Source organism: Anopheles stephensi, chromosome 2, assembly GCF_013141755.1.
Source record: "Anopheles stephensi strain Indian chromosome 2, UCI_ANSTEP_V1.0, whole genome shotgun sequence".
In the NCBI taxonomy this organism is placed as follows: domain Eukaryota; kingdom Metazoa; phylum Arthropoda; class Insecta; order Diptera; family Culicidae; genus Anopheles; species Anopheles stephensi.
This window is the reverse complement of record NC_050202.1, coordinates 32,354,830-32,375,482: the sequence shown is the minus strand read 5'-3', so window position 1 is coordinate 32,375,482 and position 20,653 is coordinate 32,354,830. Positions and strand designations below refer to the sequence as shown.

At 44.0% G+C, this 20,653-nt stretch overlaps 1 protein-coding gene and 2 non-coding genes across 4 annotated transcripts in view; all 3 read left to right on the top strand.

The window, feature by feature from the left end:
• The window catches only part of LOC118505273 (matrix metalloproteinase-2), a 288,477-nt gene that overhangs the window by 81,099 nt on the left and 186,725 nt on the right, over positions 1-20,653 (top strand). For both annotated transcript variants that reach the window (XM_036040836.1, XM_036040835.1), the window contains 2 exons: positions 2,667-2,768; positions 3,791-3,984. In XM_036040836.1, the coding sequence (XP_035896729.1) occupies positions 2,679-2,768; positions 3,791-3,984 (284 nt within the window). In that variant the 5' untranslated portion in view covers positions 2,667-2,678. The remainder of the gene's footprint in view (positions 1-2,666; positions 2,769-3,790; positions 3,985-20,653) is intronic.
• Positions 1,445-1,528, top strand: Trnal-uaa. Its single transcript has one exon. It is a non-coding gene; the product is annotated as a tRNA-Leu (tRNA).
• On the top strand, positions 2,494-2,566 carry Trnar-acg. Its single transcript has one exon. It is a non-coding gene; the product is annotated as a tRNA-Arg (tRNA).

The following is a 20,653-nucleotide window of genomic DNA, read 5'->3' as shown; positions in this document are numbered from 1 at the left end:
ACCCGTTGTTTGCCTGTTGCCGGATGTTAGACAGGACCTGGTGATGGTGTGGTGTGTATCATGGTTAGTGAAACTGTCAGCATAAGACAACGACACCAACGAACGCACACCCGGGTTACTATCCGGTTCGCTGTAAGAATGTTGTCGCCTGAAAGGAACCAGAAATGATTACAGCGAAAATAACAATAACTCCGATAATTTAATCGCTTCCAATCATTTCTGGCCCGAGCCCCGAAGCATGAAATTTATTAGCTCGCTTAAACGAATCAATTAAAACTGCGTGCAGTTCCGAGGCTGCATTTAATTGCTGTCGGTGAAATGTCCCTTTGGCGGCGGCGGTTCGCCATGAAGAGAGAGAAACCTTCGGCGCCGTTCGGTCCAGTCGGCGGTTCATGAACTGACTGGCTAGAGAGAGAGACAATTCAATTAAGACCGCAAGTGTACACGCGAAGACAAAGGAGGGAAGGAAAACGCTGTAACGCCCAGCGAAGGACTCCTCCAGTTGCGGCGTGGGGTGGGAGGGGACACAGTGCGGCAAGTTGTGAAAGTAATTGACACGATGGTTGGACAAAAAAAAAAGGATGCAAAACGTGGAAGGTAAAGAAGCAACTGGTTGGGTTGTGTTGCCAATTTATCCTTCCGGAAGGGGAGTCACTCGTACCATATGGGACAGGCTGGCTCTGGCAAGGACGTGGTAGGAAGAGATTGAGGGTTTCTTTGCTTTCTTTTTTTTTTGGTGCTCTGTCATTACAGTTACTTTCTAGCGTTTCGTTTCGATTGTGTGATAGCGGAAGTCCTTGTGTTCTTGGGTATGTTTTCGCTGCCGTGGTAGAGACTATCCTGTAAGGACTGATGGTCATAATTCAATTGCGAACGAATTGATTCCCCGTTAGCGGTTGTACGAATGGGCAAGAAAACGATGGAGTGATGTCCATCGATATGGTGGGATATACTTGATGGTGGTGGACGATCGGGAACCTTTCGACCAGACACTTTACAGATTGGCATCAGGGACTTTTCGTCCCGGCCACCTTTTGCTAGCTTTAGCAAGTGGCCATGCGAAAAGGGTAAGTAATTTTTGATTCTGCTTTGAACTGCTTTGACAGCAATTGGTTTGTTTTCGTACGAGATGCCCGTGAGTGGCCAAATTGACAGTTATTGTGTACTATGTTCCACCATTTTCTCACTCTGCTGTTTGACATAAATCGTGTCAATCGATATGTCCGTTGGCGTAAATCTCCTTGTTGTTAGCATCCTTATCATTTTCTTTGGTAAAAGAATGTTGAAATGCGAGGCTACGAGGAAGTTGAAAGTTTCTTGAGTATTTTTCCATTGGTTTTCCTTTCCATTTTATTTATTTTCCAAATTTTATTGAGCTGTGTTGGTGAAGGAACAGAGGAAAAACATGCTGGAAAATTTTATATTTCCGCTGTGCCGGAGCCATGTCAGGATGGCCGAGCGGTCTAAGGCGCCAGATTTAAGCTCTGGTTCCCGTAAGGGAGCGTGGGTTCGAACCCCACTTCTGACAAAGCGCAATTGTAATCGTGCAATTGTTATTGTGTTGTACACTGGCGAAGGAAACTTGCCCCGGATTCAGTTTGGTTTTCTTCATGATTTTTAAGTGTTTTTAATACTGATGGATGCATGTGTTTGATCAACTTTCTCCAGTTTTGATATCAATTTTATTAGGAAATGGCTGTGTTGTGGGCGCCGGATCGATAAGAAAACTCAACTTAACGAGAAGTATTCGTTAACAGGATTTTTTAATCAATAATACACACACATTCCACATCATCATCACATCAATTGGAATTTTGTTTCAGAATAACCTCCAACAAATATAAATTTAAAGTTCATTAATATTGTATGTTAATTTATACTTCTAGTAAATTATTAAGCATTTGCACCTGTTGAATTATTTTAATGGAACCTGTTTGAAACTGTTGTTCATTGGCATAATTTTAATTATTCGTTTTCATTGGGTTGACTGTTTTCTTTTACTGTCGGATGAAAAAACAAACAAAAACGTAGAATAAACATAGTTAGTAGCAAACATTGAATTAAATAATAAATTTTCACAAAACCATTTACTTTACTACCACCTGAACAATCTTCTTTGAATTGATTGAAAAGCAAAGAATGATTGTATCAGCGATTAAATCAATGAACATTTGAAGCCTTTAAGTTTCGAATAGGATTAGAAGTATTAAATAAAATTATTCAAAACTCATTTTTCAATTGTTTTATCGAAATACGAAATTGTGCAATTAATGTAAAATGCAATTTTAGTGCAAATCGTGAGCTGTTGCATGCAATGTTGTTGCTGATCGCTTGTGACACATGACTGCTTGTCGCACGACATATTGGGTTTGTCGCGTAACACTTCGGTGTCCCACCAGAACAGCGTGAGCCACGCGTGTAAATACGCAACAGATGACAAATACAAGTGTTGCGCTGAAACTGTAGCGTTGCTAACGGCCAAGTATGCAAGCGGGTCCTGTGGCGCAATGGATAACGCGTCTGACTACGGATCAGAAGATTCCAGGTTCGACTCCTGGCAGGATCGTTGGAAATGGTTTTTTTATTGCATTTTTCTAGATACTAATGGTGTTTTCATTACAGAACAAGTTAATTAATATAATTTCTTTACTTATTTATGTTTACAGCAAAACTATCTGATGCGCTTTGGATATTTAGAAAAGTCTAATATAGAAACGGGCAACCTGCGAACCATTGAGGAGCTCCAGCATGCAGTACGATCGCTTCAGGTGAGTTGGTTTTTCATTTCTACCATTTCACAGTGATTATCGTAGAACAAATATCCGGATGAAATTATGCTTTTGTCTCGTGTTGTGCTAAATGTAGAGTAACATCGAAGAGTTTATTTAAAATTGAGTAATTTAATGTGTTTCTGTACCTTTCCACGAGATGGTGCTGGTGTTTCTGATTCTTATGGGCGTTATTGAACGATTTTTTAAGCTGTTGTGCAAACCTTTGATTTTTATTTAATTTTCCTCAATGAAAAAATTGTAATAGATTATGAATAATAAATTTTTACTTAAACTGTTGGAATTAAACAATATATAATAGTTCTTCAATTGCTACTAGTTTCAAGAATTGCACTGTTCTACACACAAAAGACACATTTAATTAAAGGTTATTTTTTCGATAAACTTAGGTTAGAAACGTTTGCATGTTCCTTACATTCTCAAAATATACTTGATAAAGCTGGCATAACTTTAGGACGAACTGCTCTCAGGAGACATCAAGGATGAATCTAGAGGACGGGGATCCAATCCGACCCGGACCGTGCTCATGTAGAGATGACTAGTTTTGTTATTATAACGTATTTATGCAACTACGTGGTCAAGTCAAGTCATTAAATGTCCGGCATGACCACGCAGGTCGTTAATCTAGGAAAAAGAGGAAAAAGATGAAAAAGATGTAAGCTTGTTTTTTTTTGTCTAGAAAATATCTGTAATGACCCTGTCCCTAGACATGGTTCGTGCATGTTTTGCTTTGGTCCCGCAATTGACATTGACTACATCTAAACAACTCAATAAGTTACAGGAATTAACTTAAAGGTTTGCATTTTTTACACTTTTCTAAAAGATGTTCATCTTTTAACATTTGAAAGAAAACATTGAGATTTTGATGGATTGAACAAAAAATTCTAACTAGTTAAAACTTAAAGTTGATCTATGGACTTTTCTCACCGCAAATGTCCACTTTGCATTTTGTATAATAATTCGCTAATAATGTTGCCTTTTGTTTCGCTTAAACCTTCCAGTCGTACGGTGGTCTCGAACCGACGGGGACAATCGATGAAGCGACCCTCGAGCTGATGCGAAAGCCACGCTGCGGTTCACCGGACGTGTCCGATTCGTTAGATTTTCAGCCATCGAACGATGTACGACTGCTGACCCGGGTCCGCCGCTACATTATCCAGGGACAGAAGTGGCAGAATTCCATCGTAACTTGGAGGTAAGGCACCGTCGCGAGCAAGCGAGCGAAGAAAGTGTCGCGTGCGCTTCGATACTCAATTTATTACTTAATTAAATTAAAACACAATCAACCTCGTAACTGATTTGGAAAAGTGGCACTTTCCCGGCGCGCGGCATCATCTCGCTTGACAGGAACAAATTGGCAAACAGCTTCTGCGTGTGTTTCTGTGTGCGGAGGGGCGCGGGCAGCCGCTATCAAGATATGCGCCGGAAAAGAAGGGGTTAGCTTTCCATCTGTTTACTTAACGTTGTTTTGGAGTAGCGAGGAGAGATATGGATCGTTGGCTGTGTGTGTGCAGATGCAAGATCCACACTGCACTTTCCATGGGTCGGTCGGTGTAATTGAACTGCAAAGAAAACGGTGTCTCGACACCCTATCGTGTTTCGGTGGGCTTTGTGAGGCAGGTGGGACCGACCGGCGAGACAGCCAAATCGAATTGACAAGTTGAGTGATTTTGTTTGTGCAGGCGCGCGCACTCGCGCTCGTCCTCTTCTTCCGGTGCTAATTGTGCGCTTAATGAAGTACGGATAATTGACATCCTTTAGGAGGGATGGCTGACTGGGCGGAAACACTCGAGAGAACATCTGGTGGGGGGTGGGGGGGGTGCTTTTGAGCAATTGCAAACAACCGACCCTTTCACAGCAGTTCTAGCTTTTAAGACAAGCACCGAAATGAGACGGTAGTAGGCGAGCCTGAAAGTCAAACAAATGTTTCCACCAGAAACTTGCCTTAGCTCGGGAATCCTTTTCCTCCCCTCCGGTTGGCTATGATGGGCTTCCCGTGAGGTTTGCACCAAACTTTAGAAGAAACTCCCGAACTCTTTCTTTGGTCGTCCTGACGTTTCTTTTTTTTCCTCTTTTATTCTTTGGTCATCAAGTTTTCCGGCAAGTTATCCGTTTCCGCACCAGCTCTCTCTGTTAAGAATTTTGGAAAGCTTGGACTTCGGTTATTTTCAAACTAATGCTAAGACGCTGGCGCACACCACGCCTCCACAACGCTTGTGTAGAGACGCCTTTTTGGTCCAAGTTGGTCAACCACCTGTTGGATTTGTGGCCGTTCGGGTTTCGTGGTTCTGGTGGTGTTGTTGTTGTTACATACCCCCCCGTAGTAGCGTTGGTCGGTCCACACGGACGGAGACGGTTTTGTCTACCAATTGCCTTCTAAGCAACTGGCTCGTTTACCGGATGGACTCACGTTGGTCGGAAGACTATCAGTGTTAAGTTCTCGAAACAAAAGCAAAAAAAAATTGGACTCAACCATTGAAACCTTGGAGCACCAGCAGGTCGGTTCGCATTCAAAAGCGCTTCTCCAGCTGGCCATTTTCATTTACATCACGTGCAGCGGAAAAAACCACGTCACGTGGTGCCACGTGCTCGTATGTACGTTTTGTATCGCCCGGGATTCATTCGTCGTAAGAAATGTCCTTTCCAGATTGTTGGTGGGTTTGACATAGTTCGTTGTCGGTGTGTGGGTGTGTGAGTGGCGGAGGTAACAGGCGCAGGCAGTGGTGGCGGGTGACCACAAATGGACGAGAAACAATTGTTTCTGGCACAACACAAACCAATGAATTTCTTGCCCGCCCGCTCGGACGACATATCTTCACACACTGCGCAACTGAAAAATGTGACAACATAACGGCGGTTTGAATGGAGGTTTAAGTTTATGAATCGGACCAAGCGTGGGTAGTTAGTAACGGAGCAATATGCATCACGATTAGATCCTGCAATGGGGGTGTGTGTTGACGGTGGCGGTAAAAGGTCAAAACTTTGCCGTTAACGAATACTTTTCCGGGCAAGTGTTTTCTTCTCAAGTGAGCCAGGCTGGTGGTCGATCGTGGGGCGAAGGAGTACAAACGTTTGAAAATGCAACCATTTGTGAAAAGGTGGAAAAGTTTTTCCCGGTGGCTGGTGTGGGTTGCGTTTGCGTAATTGTTTGGAAATGTTATGATTGTTTTCTGTGCACGGTTTTGTTTCACCTTTTTTGTTGTTTCGGCTGGCCTTTCGCTGTGTTGTCACGGTAGCTTTTGGAAGGCTTCTTGGTAGAGTCGTTTGCATGTTGTGTTGGCTTCCATAAACTGGAAACAGTTAATAAAATATATTTTAAACATCTTACTTTACTCTGCTAAGTACATTTAAAGTAAATATATGATTTTTGATTTAAATAAGTTGCTGAAATAAATAGTAAAAATGCTTCGAAATTAGTTGACTTTGCTGAGGATTGTATTATGACTGCAATGTTTTTTTAGAAAATCGCTTTTTAGTGGTAAAAATTAATTTAAATTGTAAAGCAGGCTGAACCTTGCATCTTGCTGGCAATCAATTGAACCCTTTCCTTTTTTATTGAGTACAAGGCCATTTTAATATTGGGGACACCATTGTTCTTTAATGCCAATATCTAATTTGGCCCACCAATGTGATACAGAATTGTCTTTCGGACTTCAATTTAACAACGAACGTTATTTTAATAATCGGCATACAAAATTAAATGGTCCACTTGAAAACGATTTGGCGGGATTGTCCTACATCGGGACTGTACGCTTAAACTAAACCACTCCACCCAGAGAGCAGGCTGTATCCGAGGGGTTTGCTGATGTGCCCTGCATTTCCGACCACTCTCAGTGCTAGCGTTGAAATCGAATTTTAATTTCTGCGCGTTCCATATCGACTGTAATTAGATTTCAGGGGCGAAAATCTTCTGCTATAAGCATATTTCCCATTAAGGCACGACGATGCACATCAGACACAGCCACACCAGAACATTGTCGCCGTCACCGCCTGACCTGGGCTGGTCGTCGGGCTTTTTAGGCTGCCGTTCCACTGGTCCCGATGCGACCGAAGCGACCGAAGCAATTTGCTACTAATAACAATAATTAATATATAATGTAATATTATCATCTCTCGTCGGGGAGGTCTTCCGCCAGTGGTGTCCCTGCCATTTTCTCGGTCACATTTCAGGTGGTTTCCCAGCAAAGGGAGTGTCGAACAGCGGGCACTATGGAGGAGGAGTTGGCTTGTTGCATTCCATCTTTGTCGCTTTTCTTCGACGGCTGGCTGGCTGGCTGGCTGGCCTGCTGGCAGGTTTAGCATTGCTCTCGTGGGACCAATCTTTGGTGGCAACGGTTAGAAAAGGAAGAAGCTGCAGGAAACTAAGAATGATGGGATTCGACCTTCTTATATTGATGCTAGGTTCGGGGTTGGCGAAGTCCGGTGGAGCAATGTGCCCAGGGCGGTGCCCCTGGGAAAATGCTTTAATTGCTTTCTGCAGCATTCGTTGAAAGCATTTTCCTGCCTCATTGAAATGCCCTCGCCGTGACTGGCCACTGTGGGCTGTAACCCCTTACTAGATAGATGGTGGTGTAAATTTTTCGGGGACGAACTTCTTGGCGGAACGATCTGTGATGTTTGTGTGCAGATAGTTTGAGGAATAATCTTTAATTCTAGAAATCTCAGCTTTTGACTAACGCAAGTTTGACAATGTGTTATAAAAAATGAACTAATGAAACCGCAATGAATAAAAAGAGGGCATATATATATTTTGCCAAGATTCAAATCCATGTGAAATCCAGAAGGGCGTAATTCAATATTTAAATTTATAACTTACTGATTGATTCTTAATTGTTAAATCATTGCATCGCAATTTCGTAGGGTTCTTGAATGCTATCTTGGAACGCACGCCACTTTTTTACCCTCCAAGATCCATACAACTGATCACACTCTGGATGTGGAAAACGGTTAAGATCTTCGCTACGATCAGGATTTGGCATATGCATTATGGATTACTTGGAAACGAATGTCTCACTAAACAGACCCTCGCTAGGATCAGAATTTGGCCTTTGAATCACGGAACACCACGCAACGAGCTCAATAGGGATAAGAACCGCTTTCACGGTTCAGAGCTGAAAATCTAAAGTCTCCCATCTAAGCTCTAAGCAATACGGCCAGACTGTTGTTATTTAATAAAAATAAAACATTCAAGAAATTCCAAACATATTTGTGAAACTATCAAAAGACTATGAGACCAATTCAAATACAGCTGCGAAACCCTTAAAAACAGCCAGTTATAGCAGCAATATTAAGCTGAATGACGTACTAATATTACGGTCTTTTGCTTCAATATTTATTAGTGCCTATGTTACCAGTCTGTTGCTATCAAATATTTGTTACATAAAACCAATCTCGTATATCTAGACACAGTTTGTCGAATGCAACCTCCACCCAATCAATGTCAAACGCAGATTAAATTTGTGTTCATCACAATCTTGCCCTCAGCAGGCACGTGGCTGTAGCACACGATTTATCGAAAAAAAAAGGCAACCTCTCGCATAACATTTTATAACACAAAACAAACTGGGAAATGAATTGTAAAAAATGGTGTATCCTCCCGCATTAAGTCACAACGAACAGACAGATTTGTTCGGTGCTGTTCGTCTGTTCCGCTTTCAAAACGCCACCTGCTAAGCACCTAGCCTCGCTAGCCCTGCCGAATGGTTGATGAGTGGCCTAATGGATCGATGGTTCCATCATTCCCGCCCGGCGCGGAACATTTTCAATCAAGAAAGAAAAGCAACAGGTTGGAGGCGAAATGGCAACCGCAAGGGCATAAGGTTGCTATCCGGAAAGAAAAACCGATGTTCGACGAGATATTTTCACCGGCATCGGTGTTGCTGTGTGTGTGTGGTTGACATGGCCGAGTTATGTCAAACCGTGCATGGGTGTAAGTGAGTTTGTGTCGTTCCTCCCACAGCTAACCCTTCTGAGGCATTAGATGGATTTTCATTTTATTAGATTTACGGAAAAATGGTTCGTGCGCGCGTGATCGTCCGATGGAAATCGGGGCGGCGGTGAACCGTCGTGGACGTTCCAGATGACGAAGAAAAAAGCCCCTTCATCTGGACACGAGGACACACATACGAACGATGACAAGAGTGCAGGATTTATAGGTTTCGACGATACCGCCGTCGCTGTCGCCGCCGCCGCACATGTTGTTGAGGTCGCGCCCGCATCACTCCAGGGGTCGTAGAATTAAGCATTTTTTGTTCGTTCGTGCTCCATTTTCCACCACGATTGGGGGGATTGGTGGGGTGGATAATTTAAACACATTTCCCTTGTTGCTCATGGGAACACGGATGGGATGGATAGTGGAGCCGATAATGGTATCCCACAGGAAAAAGGATATACCGTGCCCTGTGTCCAGTTACTGTGCAGAGGGTGGTAAAATTTATATCTTTTACGATTGTATACAGGTTTTTTCCGGTCGTGTTTTTTTTCTCTTCACACTTCACCCCACCACCCGTTCGATGGGTCCGCCTTTTCCCTAATGGCAAATGTCAATCCTTTTAATTTCATCACACACTTTCCATTGTTGTCGTGTTTTCCTTTCGTGACAAAGGGTGTTCCGGCATGTGACGAGCAGAAGAAAAGAAGAAAAGAAAAAAAGGTACCAACGCAAACCGATTGTTTGTATAGAGTTCTTTGGCCCATCAATCCTGGTGTGCCACAAGGAGCGAAACGCAAAAAAGGACTCAGACTGGACTGTGTGTACTGTTGTGCTGGTGTGCGCTTGCACTAAAAACCAAGTGACTTTTAGGAGTTGATTTTCCTGAGCAAAAGCTTTGCAATTTGCGTGTAGGTGTGTGTATGTGTAAGCATGTTTCTCGGTGGGAAAACTATCCATTTCCGTTCGATGCACGACGCCTTCTCATGACACTTGGCCCGGCGAGCGGTGATGGAGCTTCCCAGTTTTTGTTTTGTTTTATTGACCATCACAACGGAGTCTTCGAAGTGTGCTGTTGTCCCAGTCGAAGTAGTGTTGTATCGTTTCGGTGTGTTTTTGCCTTTTATTAATCTCTCAGACGTGATACCATTACTCGGTCGGTTTCATTTTCCCGTCTCTTCGGTGGTCTCCCGTCCTGGGTTCGCCCTTTTTGTGGAAGGGAAACAGGGAAAAAAGAAACCAAGCCGACTGATTGCAGTGGACCTATACGGAACGGAAGCAGCAAATGTGAACACACTGAGTCTGGCGGGGCAAAAACCATTAGCCACAGCGAAGCAGTAGGAAGGTGTTAGCTTTTTGGCACCGAGTACGAGAGCGAAATCTAATGTTACAAACATACACCAAAAGCACACCCATACATCCACTCGGGGGTGGGTGGGAAGGAAGGTGGTGCAGTGGTTAGTGGTCCACCCATTTGGTGCTTAAAATCAACGAGATCATTTACGATGCAATTCGAACACGGTGTTGAGTTTAACCACCAGGCGTCCCCATTAACCTCGGTTTCGGAGATTCGGATTTTGGAATTACTCTGATTCTGGCACATTTTTTTTCGATTGCCAAGATGAGTATGAGCGTGTTTATTTTTGTTTTTTTTTTTAATTTATACTAATAAAAACTGATAAAATTTTCAATACTTTTGCAATTTACACAAACGAGTGCTGCATGAGTTTTTGTTTCCTTTTTTTATTTGAAAACTTCAATTTCAAGAAGTTTGTATCCTACCTTTGCCACGGCATGCTGGCTTTGTTAACTTTAATTACTTTAACTTGTTAGTCAGTCATGCTTAAGGAGTATCGGTCATCGGAAGGGATTTGATGTCCGTTACTTTGTGTTAGCAAACTGGAGCCGATTTCGCCATGGCATATGTCCGCCTCCAAGGAAAGTCTCTCTTTAATTGCTCCGATCTAGTAGAATTAATGAAATATTGTACAATAATGATGATAATCAGGTATGACAACGATCAGACTACTTGGGGAAATCATGGTACAGGTCATAGAGGTCATCATTATAACGGCTCCTCGATTGATGTTCGACTCACACGAGGACTAAAATCCTTCCGAGCAACTTTCTCTCGAAAGCGGTTAAGTTCGTTAGTTTTAAACAGAGTCAATGACAATGGAGGCGCATGAGAGTACCGAGACTATAAATGTTTTAAACAGTCCCAGCTAGGTCAGTTTCTGCTACATAGAAGATCCTCAAACCAATGACGTCTATGTAAGCAGCGTGTCCAGATCCAGATATTGATTGACATATATAGTATGGTCCTCAAAGATTCCATCTGTGAGTCTCAGATGGCTCTTTCTAGCGGCAGGTTGAAGAGAAGACAAGTAAGTCCATCACTCTGACGAAAGCCCTTGGTGGTAAGAAGTAATGATCAGTCATTATAATAGCGTCAGAGAAGTATAAGATTTTTAATGAAAACTTGCCCTGGATATTGTTTTTTATTTATTGTTCCTATTCCTCTCAATTGATTTGGTTTTTCTAGTTTCATAAACTTTCACAAGCTAGAAATATTCAAACAATTACAAACCATACTGTTTATTTTTTTAAATTATTAAACTCTAAAAATTACCATTTAAAGGACGTGCAAGGAAAAATGTTCGTTCATAACGCTTAAAAGTAAAATTGTAAAACAAATGTCAAGATAAACATTACACTACCTCAAAACAGATTATGCTTTCATTAAACGATGATAGCGCCATGACCACAAACATAAAGACAGCCGCCGGGCCGACAGCGGCAGCAATCAAAATCCGCCTTCCGAGCAAAATAAATAAAGCGGCGGATGATCCGAGCAAATGTGCATAGTTTCCTGTGTTGTGTGTGGTGGTGTGGCGTTTTGCCCTCGCGATTGAACCTGCGCCTTCGGAACCCGGTACTGCTTGCACGCTTGATGTGCATTAAATGTTCGGTGCTTCTTCATACTTACGAAACGCTTGCAACGATTCGCCGTGACTCGCCCCATAAACGGTACGACGCTTTAGCATGCAAATCACTCCGAAGCAAATGACGAGCCGCGGCCCGGCGTTGTTGTAGCCGTTTTAATGCCGCTAAACATTACCGCTGATCCGCAGCCTGATGGCGCCCCGACCATGCAGAGTGGGCGTTGATCCGCGCGAGGGACTAAAGACCGCCGAAGGAAGTCCACAGATTAATACCGGCGTCATCGTTGAAATGTGTGCTTTGAAGGTTCTGTGTGAGGTTATGCCATAAATGGGTGAGGACGAGGCGCACGGGGAAGATGACAGTGTGGTGCATCCTTTAACTGCCGTTCCTTGCTTTTAGAGAAGGTGTGTGGTGAATGCTGGGAAAGTTGTTGTTGTTGTTGTCGTCATTGTCATCACTGCTTTGCCAGAGCGCGAGTGGTCCCTACTGACAAAGAGTGAAGACGAAAGCGAAGGCTCCAGCGCTAATGATAATGATGCCAGAGAGCATATTATCGTGTCGCGGATCCGGGGTGACGACGGCATCACGGCAATCTCGGCGAGTGTGAATGTTGATGAATCACAAACGGAAGGCAAAACCAGGGGAACAGCGAAACTGGGGGCGGTTAAGTGTATTTTTGCCGTTCGGTCTGGATTGAAGCGATCTTCCGCATTGTGCGAACATGGTCCCGGGACAACGCGAAGGAAATGTCTTTGATTTTATCCATTTTATCGTGAGCATTAGCAATGGACGGTCATTGAAACTCGGCACCACGCAGCATCTCCAGTGCGGCGGTGCTGATCTCTTCAAATTATATCGTTACTTGGCCGCCCTGTAATTCGACAACAAACAATATTGTTGAGCAGAAGAAAAACATGACCAACACAATCATTCATTCTTTCGTGCCCTGTTGACGCCCACTTGTGATCATGGGTTCCTGATGAAAAGTATGCCTCCACTATGTGTAGGGAGTAAGTTTTGTGCTAAGTTGAGACGCCAGAAAAAAAAAACCGAAAACACACTCACACACTTGACAACATTTTCCAGTAGTGGTGTGTGGCGCTTAGCAGCAGAATGAAAGCGAGCGAGACAGGAGAGTAGCATAGCAGATTGTAATAAAAAATAATGTAAAATAGCGTTGATAAGACGGCCGTAGGGGACGGTACGAGCGGCGGGGATGGCGATGCGGAGGTGAAATGACAAAAAATATGTATATGCATATTGTAATTTACTGCCAAGAGTTCTCGCCCCTACAACATGTCACGCGACTCCAACACACCCACCCGACTTCACCGCCCGTCGTTATTCGAACGGCTGTCACCGTCTTGCGCCTAAATGGCTGCAACGGCTGGATGCTGGGGCAAGCATACGGGCAGGCGGTTTTCTTGCACGGCAAGGCGCGCCGTGAGCACAGTATTTTCGTAACGCTCCGTTAGCGTTATGACTCTTTCGGGAGGGAAAGTATTTCATTAGAATTTTCATCGTTATCATCATCATTATCGCAGGACGCAAGATAATATGCTCGTTGACGGGAGAAAGGGGGTGCGATGCAAAGGGATATGAGGGCTGGCTGTCGTTAAATTTAAGAAAACCCCGGAGAAAGTGCTTCGTAACGGTGGAGTTGATTTGTTGCAATAAAACAATATAGGGCGATGGATCACGATAATGAATTGTTTAACCGGCCAAATTGCTGTAAACACAGCAATGGTCGAGCAGAGTGTTCGAAAGACATCGCAAATAAAAAGACAATAAAAGATGGAGGCAAATGAAGTGCTGGTCCTTATAGTCTCCAGGTCCTTAACGATCGTCTTAAAATAAAAAAATAAAAACTATCTGTTTAAGTATTCCCGCCCAAAACAGTACAATTCAGGTTGTACTAAAAATTGGGCAGTGTCTGCACCGTCAGCGGTTCATTACCGTAAAGGAAATGAGCATTTACGTACGTACCGACACGTAGGATTTCAATTGTACCCCAAAGTTCCAAAGCTTCATGGTTTGCGGTTCGTTTTCACGATTTTTGTTTTTTTTTTTGGTTTTTGTTTCAGTTGCACCTTCTATCTCCTCCCTCAATTTTCGTCGCCTTTTCCTAAAGGGGTGAAAAGTTACTCGTGTGCACTTAACTCTCCGACACACTACTTGCGTGTGTGTCTGAGCTGAGTGATGACGAAACACAAACCACTTGTTCCGGGCAGGAAAGGTGTGCAAGGTGGTCACCATTGCTTTCTAACAAAGCATAGAAGAAGAATGCAAAAAAAAATCTCCGAACATGCAGAACATGTATGGCGGTAAAGTTTTACCTTCTGGCTGTCTGGAGTGCTTGTTTCGGGAACAGTTTGCTACTCCGCTGGCAGCTTGCCTCACCCCCATGTGAAAGCCTGGAAAGCATAGTGTTGTGTTCGTTTTGGGAGGGTTTTTTTTTGTTGTTGCAGAGTTATAGAGTTTGAAGGTGAAATTTCAAGTGACAGTTTGCCGGTGTTTCGTATAGTTTTTATTTGGAAAAGATTTTATTTCGCTTCCTCTTGCGTGCAAAAGGGGGTTTGAAAGACAAGGAAAGCCTACACATGAGCGGCAAGGTGAACGGCATAAAGAGAGGAGGGAAAAGCTAATGTGCTCACCGGTGTGTCGCAAAAAAAGCCTACTCCCACTCAAGTTATGTGCGAAAATCTCGGAAAAATAAAGACTTTTGTAAAGCAAGGTGTGAGTGAGTGTGTAGGTGAGATTCGTCCTTGAATGATGAAACACTGTGGCTGCCTTTGCTCACCTGATGCTGCTGGCGGGGAGGATCTTCACTTCACTGGAAAATGTCAGGAGTAAGGCCACCGTGGAAAACCACACCACCACCACCACTACCACCAACGTACGTCTGAATGGTACTGAAAGCGAAGACATGTTTCTTGCGGCTGACAATAATTGCTCGAAAGAAAAACTCACCCCGGTGTGAGATTGAGCTGCGCGGAGATTGCACAGAACACACCAATGGGCACGGGAATGGGCCAACACAGCACACGATAATAAAAATGCAGTGGAAAGGAAAATAGTTGGAAAAACCGTCACATTCCGTTGTTCCGTGCTATTACATAGCGCCCCGTACGGCGGTGGAACGAACGGGCCTGGCGAGGACTTTGGTGAGCAGGAAGAGCAGGATTAGCTGTCAAAACATGTCTTCCTCATTCAGGACAGCTTGTCACCGACAGTGGCGCGCGCGGAAGCTCAGGTGGACGCAAACCGTAGGCTATACACTCGCGAGATATCTAGCCTGGGGAACGATTTTCTTTCCGCTGTTGTATTGTGCATGCCTTTTTATGTGTCATACCCAGAAGGATAAATAATGGAGGGGCTTCTAAATATAAGAAAGCGAGCCCTGCACGACATTCGCACAATTGGCTATCTCGTGAATGGGGATCAGCTATTGGCAGATCAGCCAAGGAACGGGAGATTGAGAGACGGACCGGTGTGGGACAAAATTTATTACAAACCATCTCTCAAACCCCGTTCGGTTTTCGGTAAACGTTTATTTGAAAATGTAAAATCATTCACACTCCAGGAGGCAAAATCGGGCACCGCCAAAGCCAATTCTGTCAGCAAAGGCTTAAGAAAGGATACGGCCAGTATAGGACAATATGAGGCCAACGTTTCGGTGTTCGGTGTAGCGTTGCGATGATTTTTCCCTTTCCGGGTGACCCTCATCAAAGCGGAAGCGAAAAGTCCTTGACGCCTATCTTTCGTTCGAGCCCGGCAACAATAACATTACACCCACCGATAGGCGGCCCAGCCGCAGCTCTCTAATGGGATCGTCTCAGGTATTGGGACGGAGAAGCGATCCCCCAATTCCAACGGCCCAGCTCGAAGAAAAGTAAAATTTATGGCACATCAAGGTGCTAATCCTTTTCGGTGCTAAACTACGAAAAATACATTCAAGTGGCGCACTCACACTCACAAAAAGTCACACCGTATTTATTACAAATAGTTGTTTATGTGCGTTTCCTTCCGTTTGGGACAATTATTTTAAAGACCACAGTGACGGGGTGTTTTGTGGTGTGCTGTGGAGAAGGATCGTCCGGAAAAAAGGTCAAACGTGAAACCGGAACCGTGGGGCGATAAATTTCAATTGCGAGCCACGCATATGGGAAGGATTAATATCGACAGCGTGTTTGAAGAAGGCAATCTAAAACACACGCTCACCCATGTCTAGGTGCAATGGTACAACATAGAAAAACAATCGGCCCTAGAAGACAAATGGTTTTTTTCGTCTTGTTGTATTTGTTATGAAGGACAAGAGTGATTGTTCCTCCCACGAGCAGTGCCTTTTGACTTTTGTTATCATAAAGTAAATAGTCCGGCAAAATAAAATGGACCGAAATGCCTTTCTTCACGGCAGCAACAAGCGCCTAGCCCCAGCCAGCCTGATGACGCCCGTGTCCCGGGACGATGATGATCTATTGCGGTGGTAGCTATTGCCCGTATGAAGTGTGGGATTAAAGAATTATGGCAGGAAAAATTTTCACAACAACAAAGGCAATAAAGTGCTCGCAGGGATATATACATACGTATGCGGTGGAGATGGAAGACGACCATCCCATTTATACTAGTGCGATACAACTCAATTAAGGATATTGCGCTGCGGTTAGTAGTCACCGTCTGGGGATATGAATTAAGGGAAATAAACTGAAGTATGTCACCCTAAACGTATCAACGGGCCAACGGGGATGATTAATTGTGTGAGTTTTAGTGTATAGGTGGTGTAGTGCAATTTAGTTTCAATTTCGGACGGCATTTTACAAGACGTGTCTTTTCAATAACTATGAAAGGAAGGGCAATCCTGCATTCGTCAAAATTGAAGACCTTAAACATTATGCTTAAGCTAATTGCTAGCCTTTTCACGTTATTTAGATTTATGTACAATCAATAAACAATATGATAACGATTTATGTTAATTAATTTTGTTTTAGATTTTTTTTTTATTCATAAAGAACGGCCGTATTGCTGTTTTAGAATGTATGTGCCTAAATTTATGCAATCTGACGTACAGCTAGTAGCGTTGATGAATTGAACGAATCCGTCCTTATGCTGGAAGCTCAAACGAGGATTTAAGAATAATTAAACCATTGTTTAACCTAAGAATGCTTTTTTTTGTATTAGTACTGTAAGTAAGTAATAACGTGGCCGAGTAATAAAACCACCCAGAATAAAACCTATTCCACGTTAAACGCTTTAGACACGTTGTGAAGCGTATTGTGCGTTGAGTGCGCACTCAATAAAACCAAACATAGGGATGAAATATTATCCTTCCGTTTGCGAATTGTTCCCCAAAAGGTCGAACAAAAAGAAAGTCGCACTTTAATCCATTTGTGCCCCGTCGATAGAGATGCGACCATTAGTGGACCGAAGTGTTTAATAGGCACGATGAAAATATATCCCCGAGGAAACTCATCCTGACGGATCGGGGAGCACACGCGCGCACGCACACATACACACACACTCCGAGTCGTGCCACGTGATGGATGGATTGACAACTTCCGGCCCTCGGAATATGTGCTCGCGCTCAGCTAGGTTACAGGAATTTAGTGACGATTCTTTGTTTTGTACCGAGCCTAACGAGGAAGTCCATCGCTATCGGAAGCGGAGCGAATGGCACGAGAGGCGGCCCAAGAGTATCAAATGACCACCATTTGCCTGAAAGTGGCTATCGGTAGGCACGCCATTTCCGCCTACTTAGTTCGAACTGTTCGGCGCTCGTATGGATCGAACGTACGGCAGGTCGATCCGCACGCGTTGTCGCATACGGCGGCCTGCCTACATCACAGTCACGGTACATTCGTTATCGGAGCGGTGCGGATGTGGAGGCTGCAAACTGTGAGTGCTTGTTTGCCTTATCCGGTAGTTGTTACGGCACGGCACAGCAAGCCGTCTTCGTCATCGTTGTAGTCGGCGTATAAAGTTTCCTGTCGATAAAACGCAAAGCAAAGGGACGCCATCCCGGTAGGTGGTCGAATGTAATCGAATAATGAGTACGCCCCTTGGGCTGTGTTCGCTGCATGCGCACGCTACCGATGAAGGAAGAAGAGGAGGGGGACGGAGCATGGAGATGAAGGGAAGCAGGGCAACTTGTGATGTGTTTTTAGTTAGATTTGGTTTTTGTTAGGATGGAAGATTTACGTGCAGGGTTTCACGGGGAGTTTAAACTATCAAATTGAATTAAAAGTTTAAAATAGTTTTTTTTTTGGGATGATTTTTTAATATAATTATTTTGAATATCGCATTTGTTTGTGAAATAAAAATTAAATATCTCACGGGATATTAATAAATAGATCAAAATGAAAAAAAATCAATCTCATCTTTCCTTGCTTATCGATTCATCCAATCACAGAATTCAAATGTGGTTTGTAATAGCCCACAATTTTATTGCTCAATATTTTTTTAAACATTTAAATGAAAAGCTTAACACCCCTGGACTGAGTTTGAACCTCCACTAAAACCTGCCTTTGAAGCGCATCTTTATTTTTCAACCCCAAGTCAATTCTAGTCACCAAATGGCCAGCACTGATGACAAGAAACCAATTATAAATGCTTAATAATCGTGTAAGGCTCACACAACAAATACTCTCGAAGGACTTTTAACATTACAAGAACAGATAAATCAATTAATTATGTTGCATCATCGATTCGTCACACAAAAGGATCGTGTTTCGAATTCCATCCGAATCATTCCTCCGTAGCAAAAACTATCCGACGCTGTGTAAATAAGCTGCCAGGCAGTACGAACCCTTCTTTTCCCGTGCATTGTCGTTAGAAAATCTTTTGTATACAGTCTCTTCCGGAAAATCAAAATAGAAAATAGAAAATACACACCTTCTTGATGGATCACATCGAATCCAGCAATTGATCAACGTTGCGACGAGAAAAATCGTCTTCGTCGGCCTGCAAGCGCCACGGGCCATTTTTTACTCGTCAAAGCTGCAACACTCGCCCAATCTGGCTCGTCTGCCAGTAGTTGGCTGTAGACGATGCGTGCGTCACCCGATCAACCTAATGAACAGATCTATTCAAGTTGAAGCATAAAGTGCGTCATCATCATCGTGTGTCCAGTCCGGAACTGCGTCCCGGTTCGTTTGTTTGATTTTGCGTTTAATGAAAAGAAAGTGAAAAATGCGTTCCAGCTCCGTACTCTTCCATCTTCCGCACTTTCACCGCCCGGCGTGTGCGCTAAATCCTGGTGCGGGTAAGAAGTATAGCACGAGATCAAGGATGCAAATGGGTGGCCATATCCCGTTTGACCCCGACGGACGTATCTTGCGCTTAGTGGGGGGGAAGAGTCTAAATCGAGGTGGAGTGAAAATCGCGCTGCAGTTGGAAAGCTTCATAAAATGCAAATGATAGTGCTTCACCGTCGTGTGGGTGGGTGTGCTTTAAACATGTTCGTTAGTGTCCTTCGGCTCAGTCCGTGCTCCCCATTTCTTTCCCTGTACAGTGCGTGCACACAATGTACGGGGAATAGTAGTATTTGAAACGAGTATGCTGACAAGTAATTGGTATCGCTCATCTACATACGAAGTAGATATCCGGGTAGGGTGCTCCGGTTGGTTGGGAATTTTCTACTGCTCGGCAATGGAGGGCAGGAAGTCGATGTCGATGCCGTGGTCGCCGTGGGAGCGAAGCGACGGGGACATATCCGGACGCTGTGGCGCCAAAATACTTGTTACGCATTTTATTACTGTTGTCGGGGTTCGGTCGAGACGATGGATGGGGTTTGTGTGGCTCATCATCCTTCATGCTTCCACGAGTGCCAGTTGCCGGTAGAGTTTTTCGTCACGCTGTTCCACCGTCGTCTGACGGGCTGTGGGATGCGATGCTGTACGGCCCGGGAGAAGGATCAGCGTGAAGCGAGGAAAACTATTCAATGTGGCGGAAGGATCTGATAGGATTGGTTGATGCGGTTGTGTGGGGTCTTGTCGTTTGTCGGTGCCGGGAGTAGACGCATTGTTTCATTAAACTCTAGTAGAAATCGTTTATCGAAATAGTTAAGCCTCGGGGAGTGGGCTCACCGTTGACGGCGATTCGTAATATGAATATTTAGTTTATTTTGTGCAAAACAAGACCGCCACTACTTTCACCAATCTGTTGTCGGATGTGTTATTTAGAAATAAGCCCTGTAAACGATCTCCCTATTCGAGCAGTGGTGCTCGATACTTTCTAAGCAACTTGCAAATATGTTGTACGGCTTCTTCAATCATTCAGACGAAGACTGCGGGATGATTTCTGATACCGCCCGGCTAGCAATTGCCCGGAAATGCGATATCGGAAGCATTATAAATTGATCCACCATTGTGCCGGCCACTTCCACCGTTCCTTTGCAGCATGCGCTACAAAGTGTAACAAGCGCAAGTAAAACAAACGATACTGTTTCTTGTTTATGCGCCTGTGGCCAAACTTGAAAACCCTATATACACCACCCTTCCAATCATGCCCCCCCCCCACCCGTTGTAAAAGCAATCCGTTGTAATAAATATGTGCTGAATAAAATATCATTTGATGTGCCCCTGAAAGTTATGCAACCCCGTAAACGCACGGCGGCTAAACTTGCTTCAAACTGTGGCGAACGAAATGGCGAATGGCCAAGTAGGGAATGAGAGCAACTAAACATCCCTTATCCCACCACCACCAGTGACTTCATTGTTGTGTGTTTAGAAATTTATTTTCCTTCATTTATCTCACCACCGGTCTGGTCGGGCGCGGGTGGGATGAATTTTCACCTCCTTTGGCCAGTGTTTTAGATGGCAGAAAATTTCCATCTGATTGTAGCGGGTTCTCCATAGTCGCCGTAGCGCTTGTAGCGAAACTATACACACTCACACAGCCGTACCGGGTTGCACAAAGTGCTTTATGTACAAGCCGGCGGCACGTAGTACACAAACGTGCCCCAACTTCCTGGTAGTCGTTTTAGATAGACTAG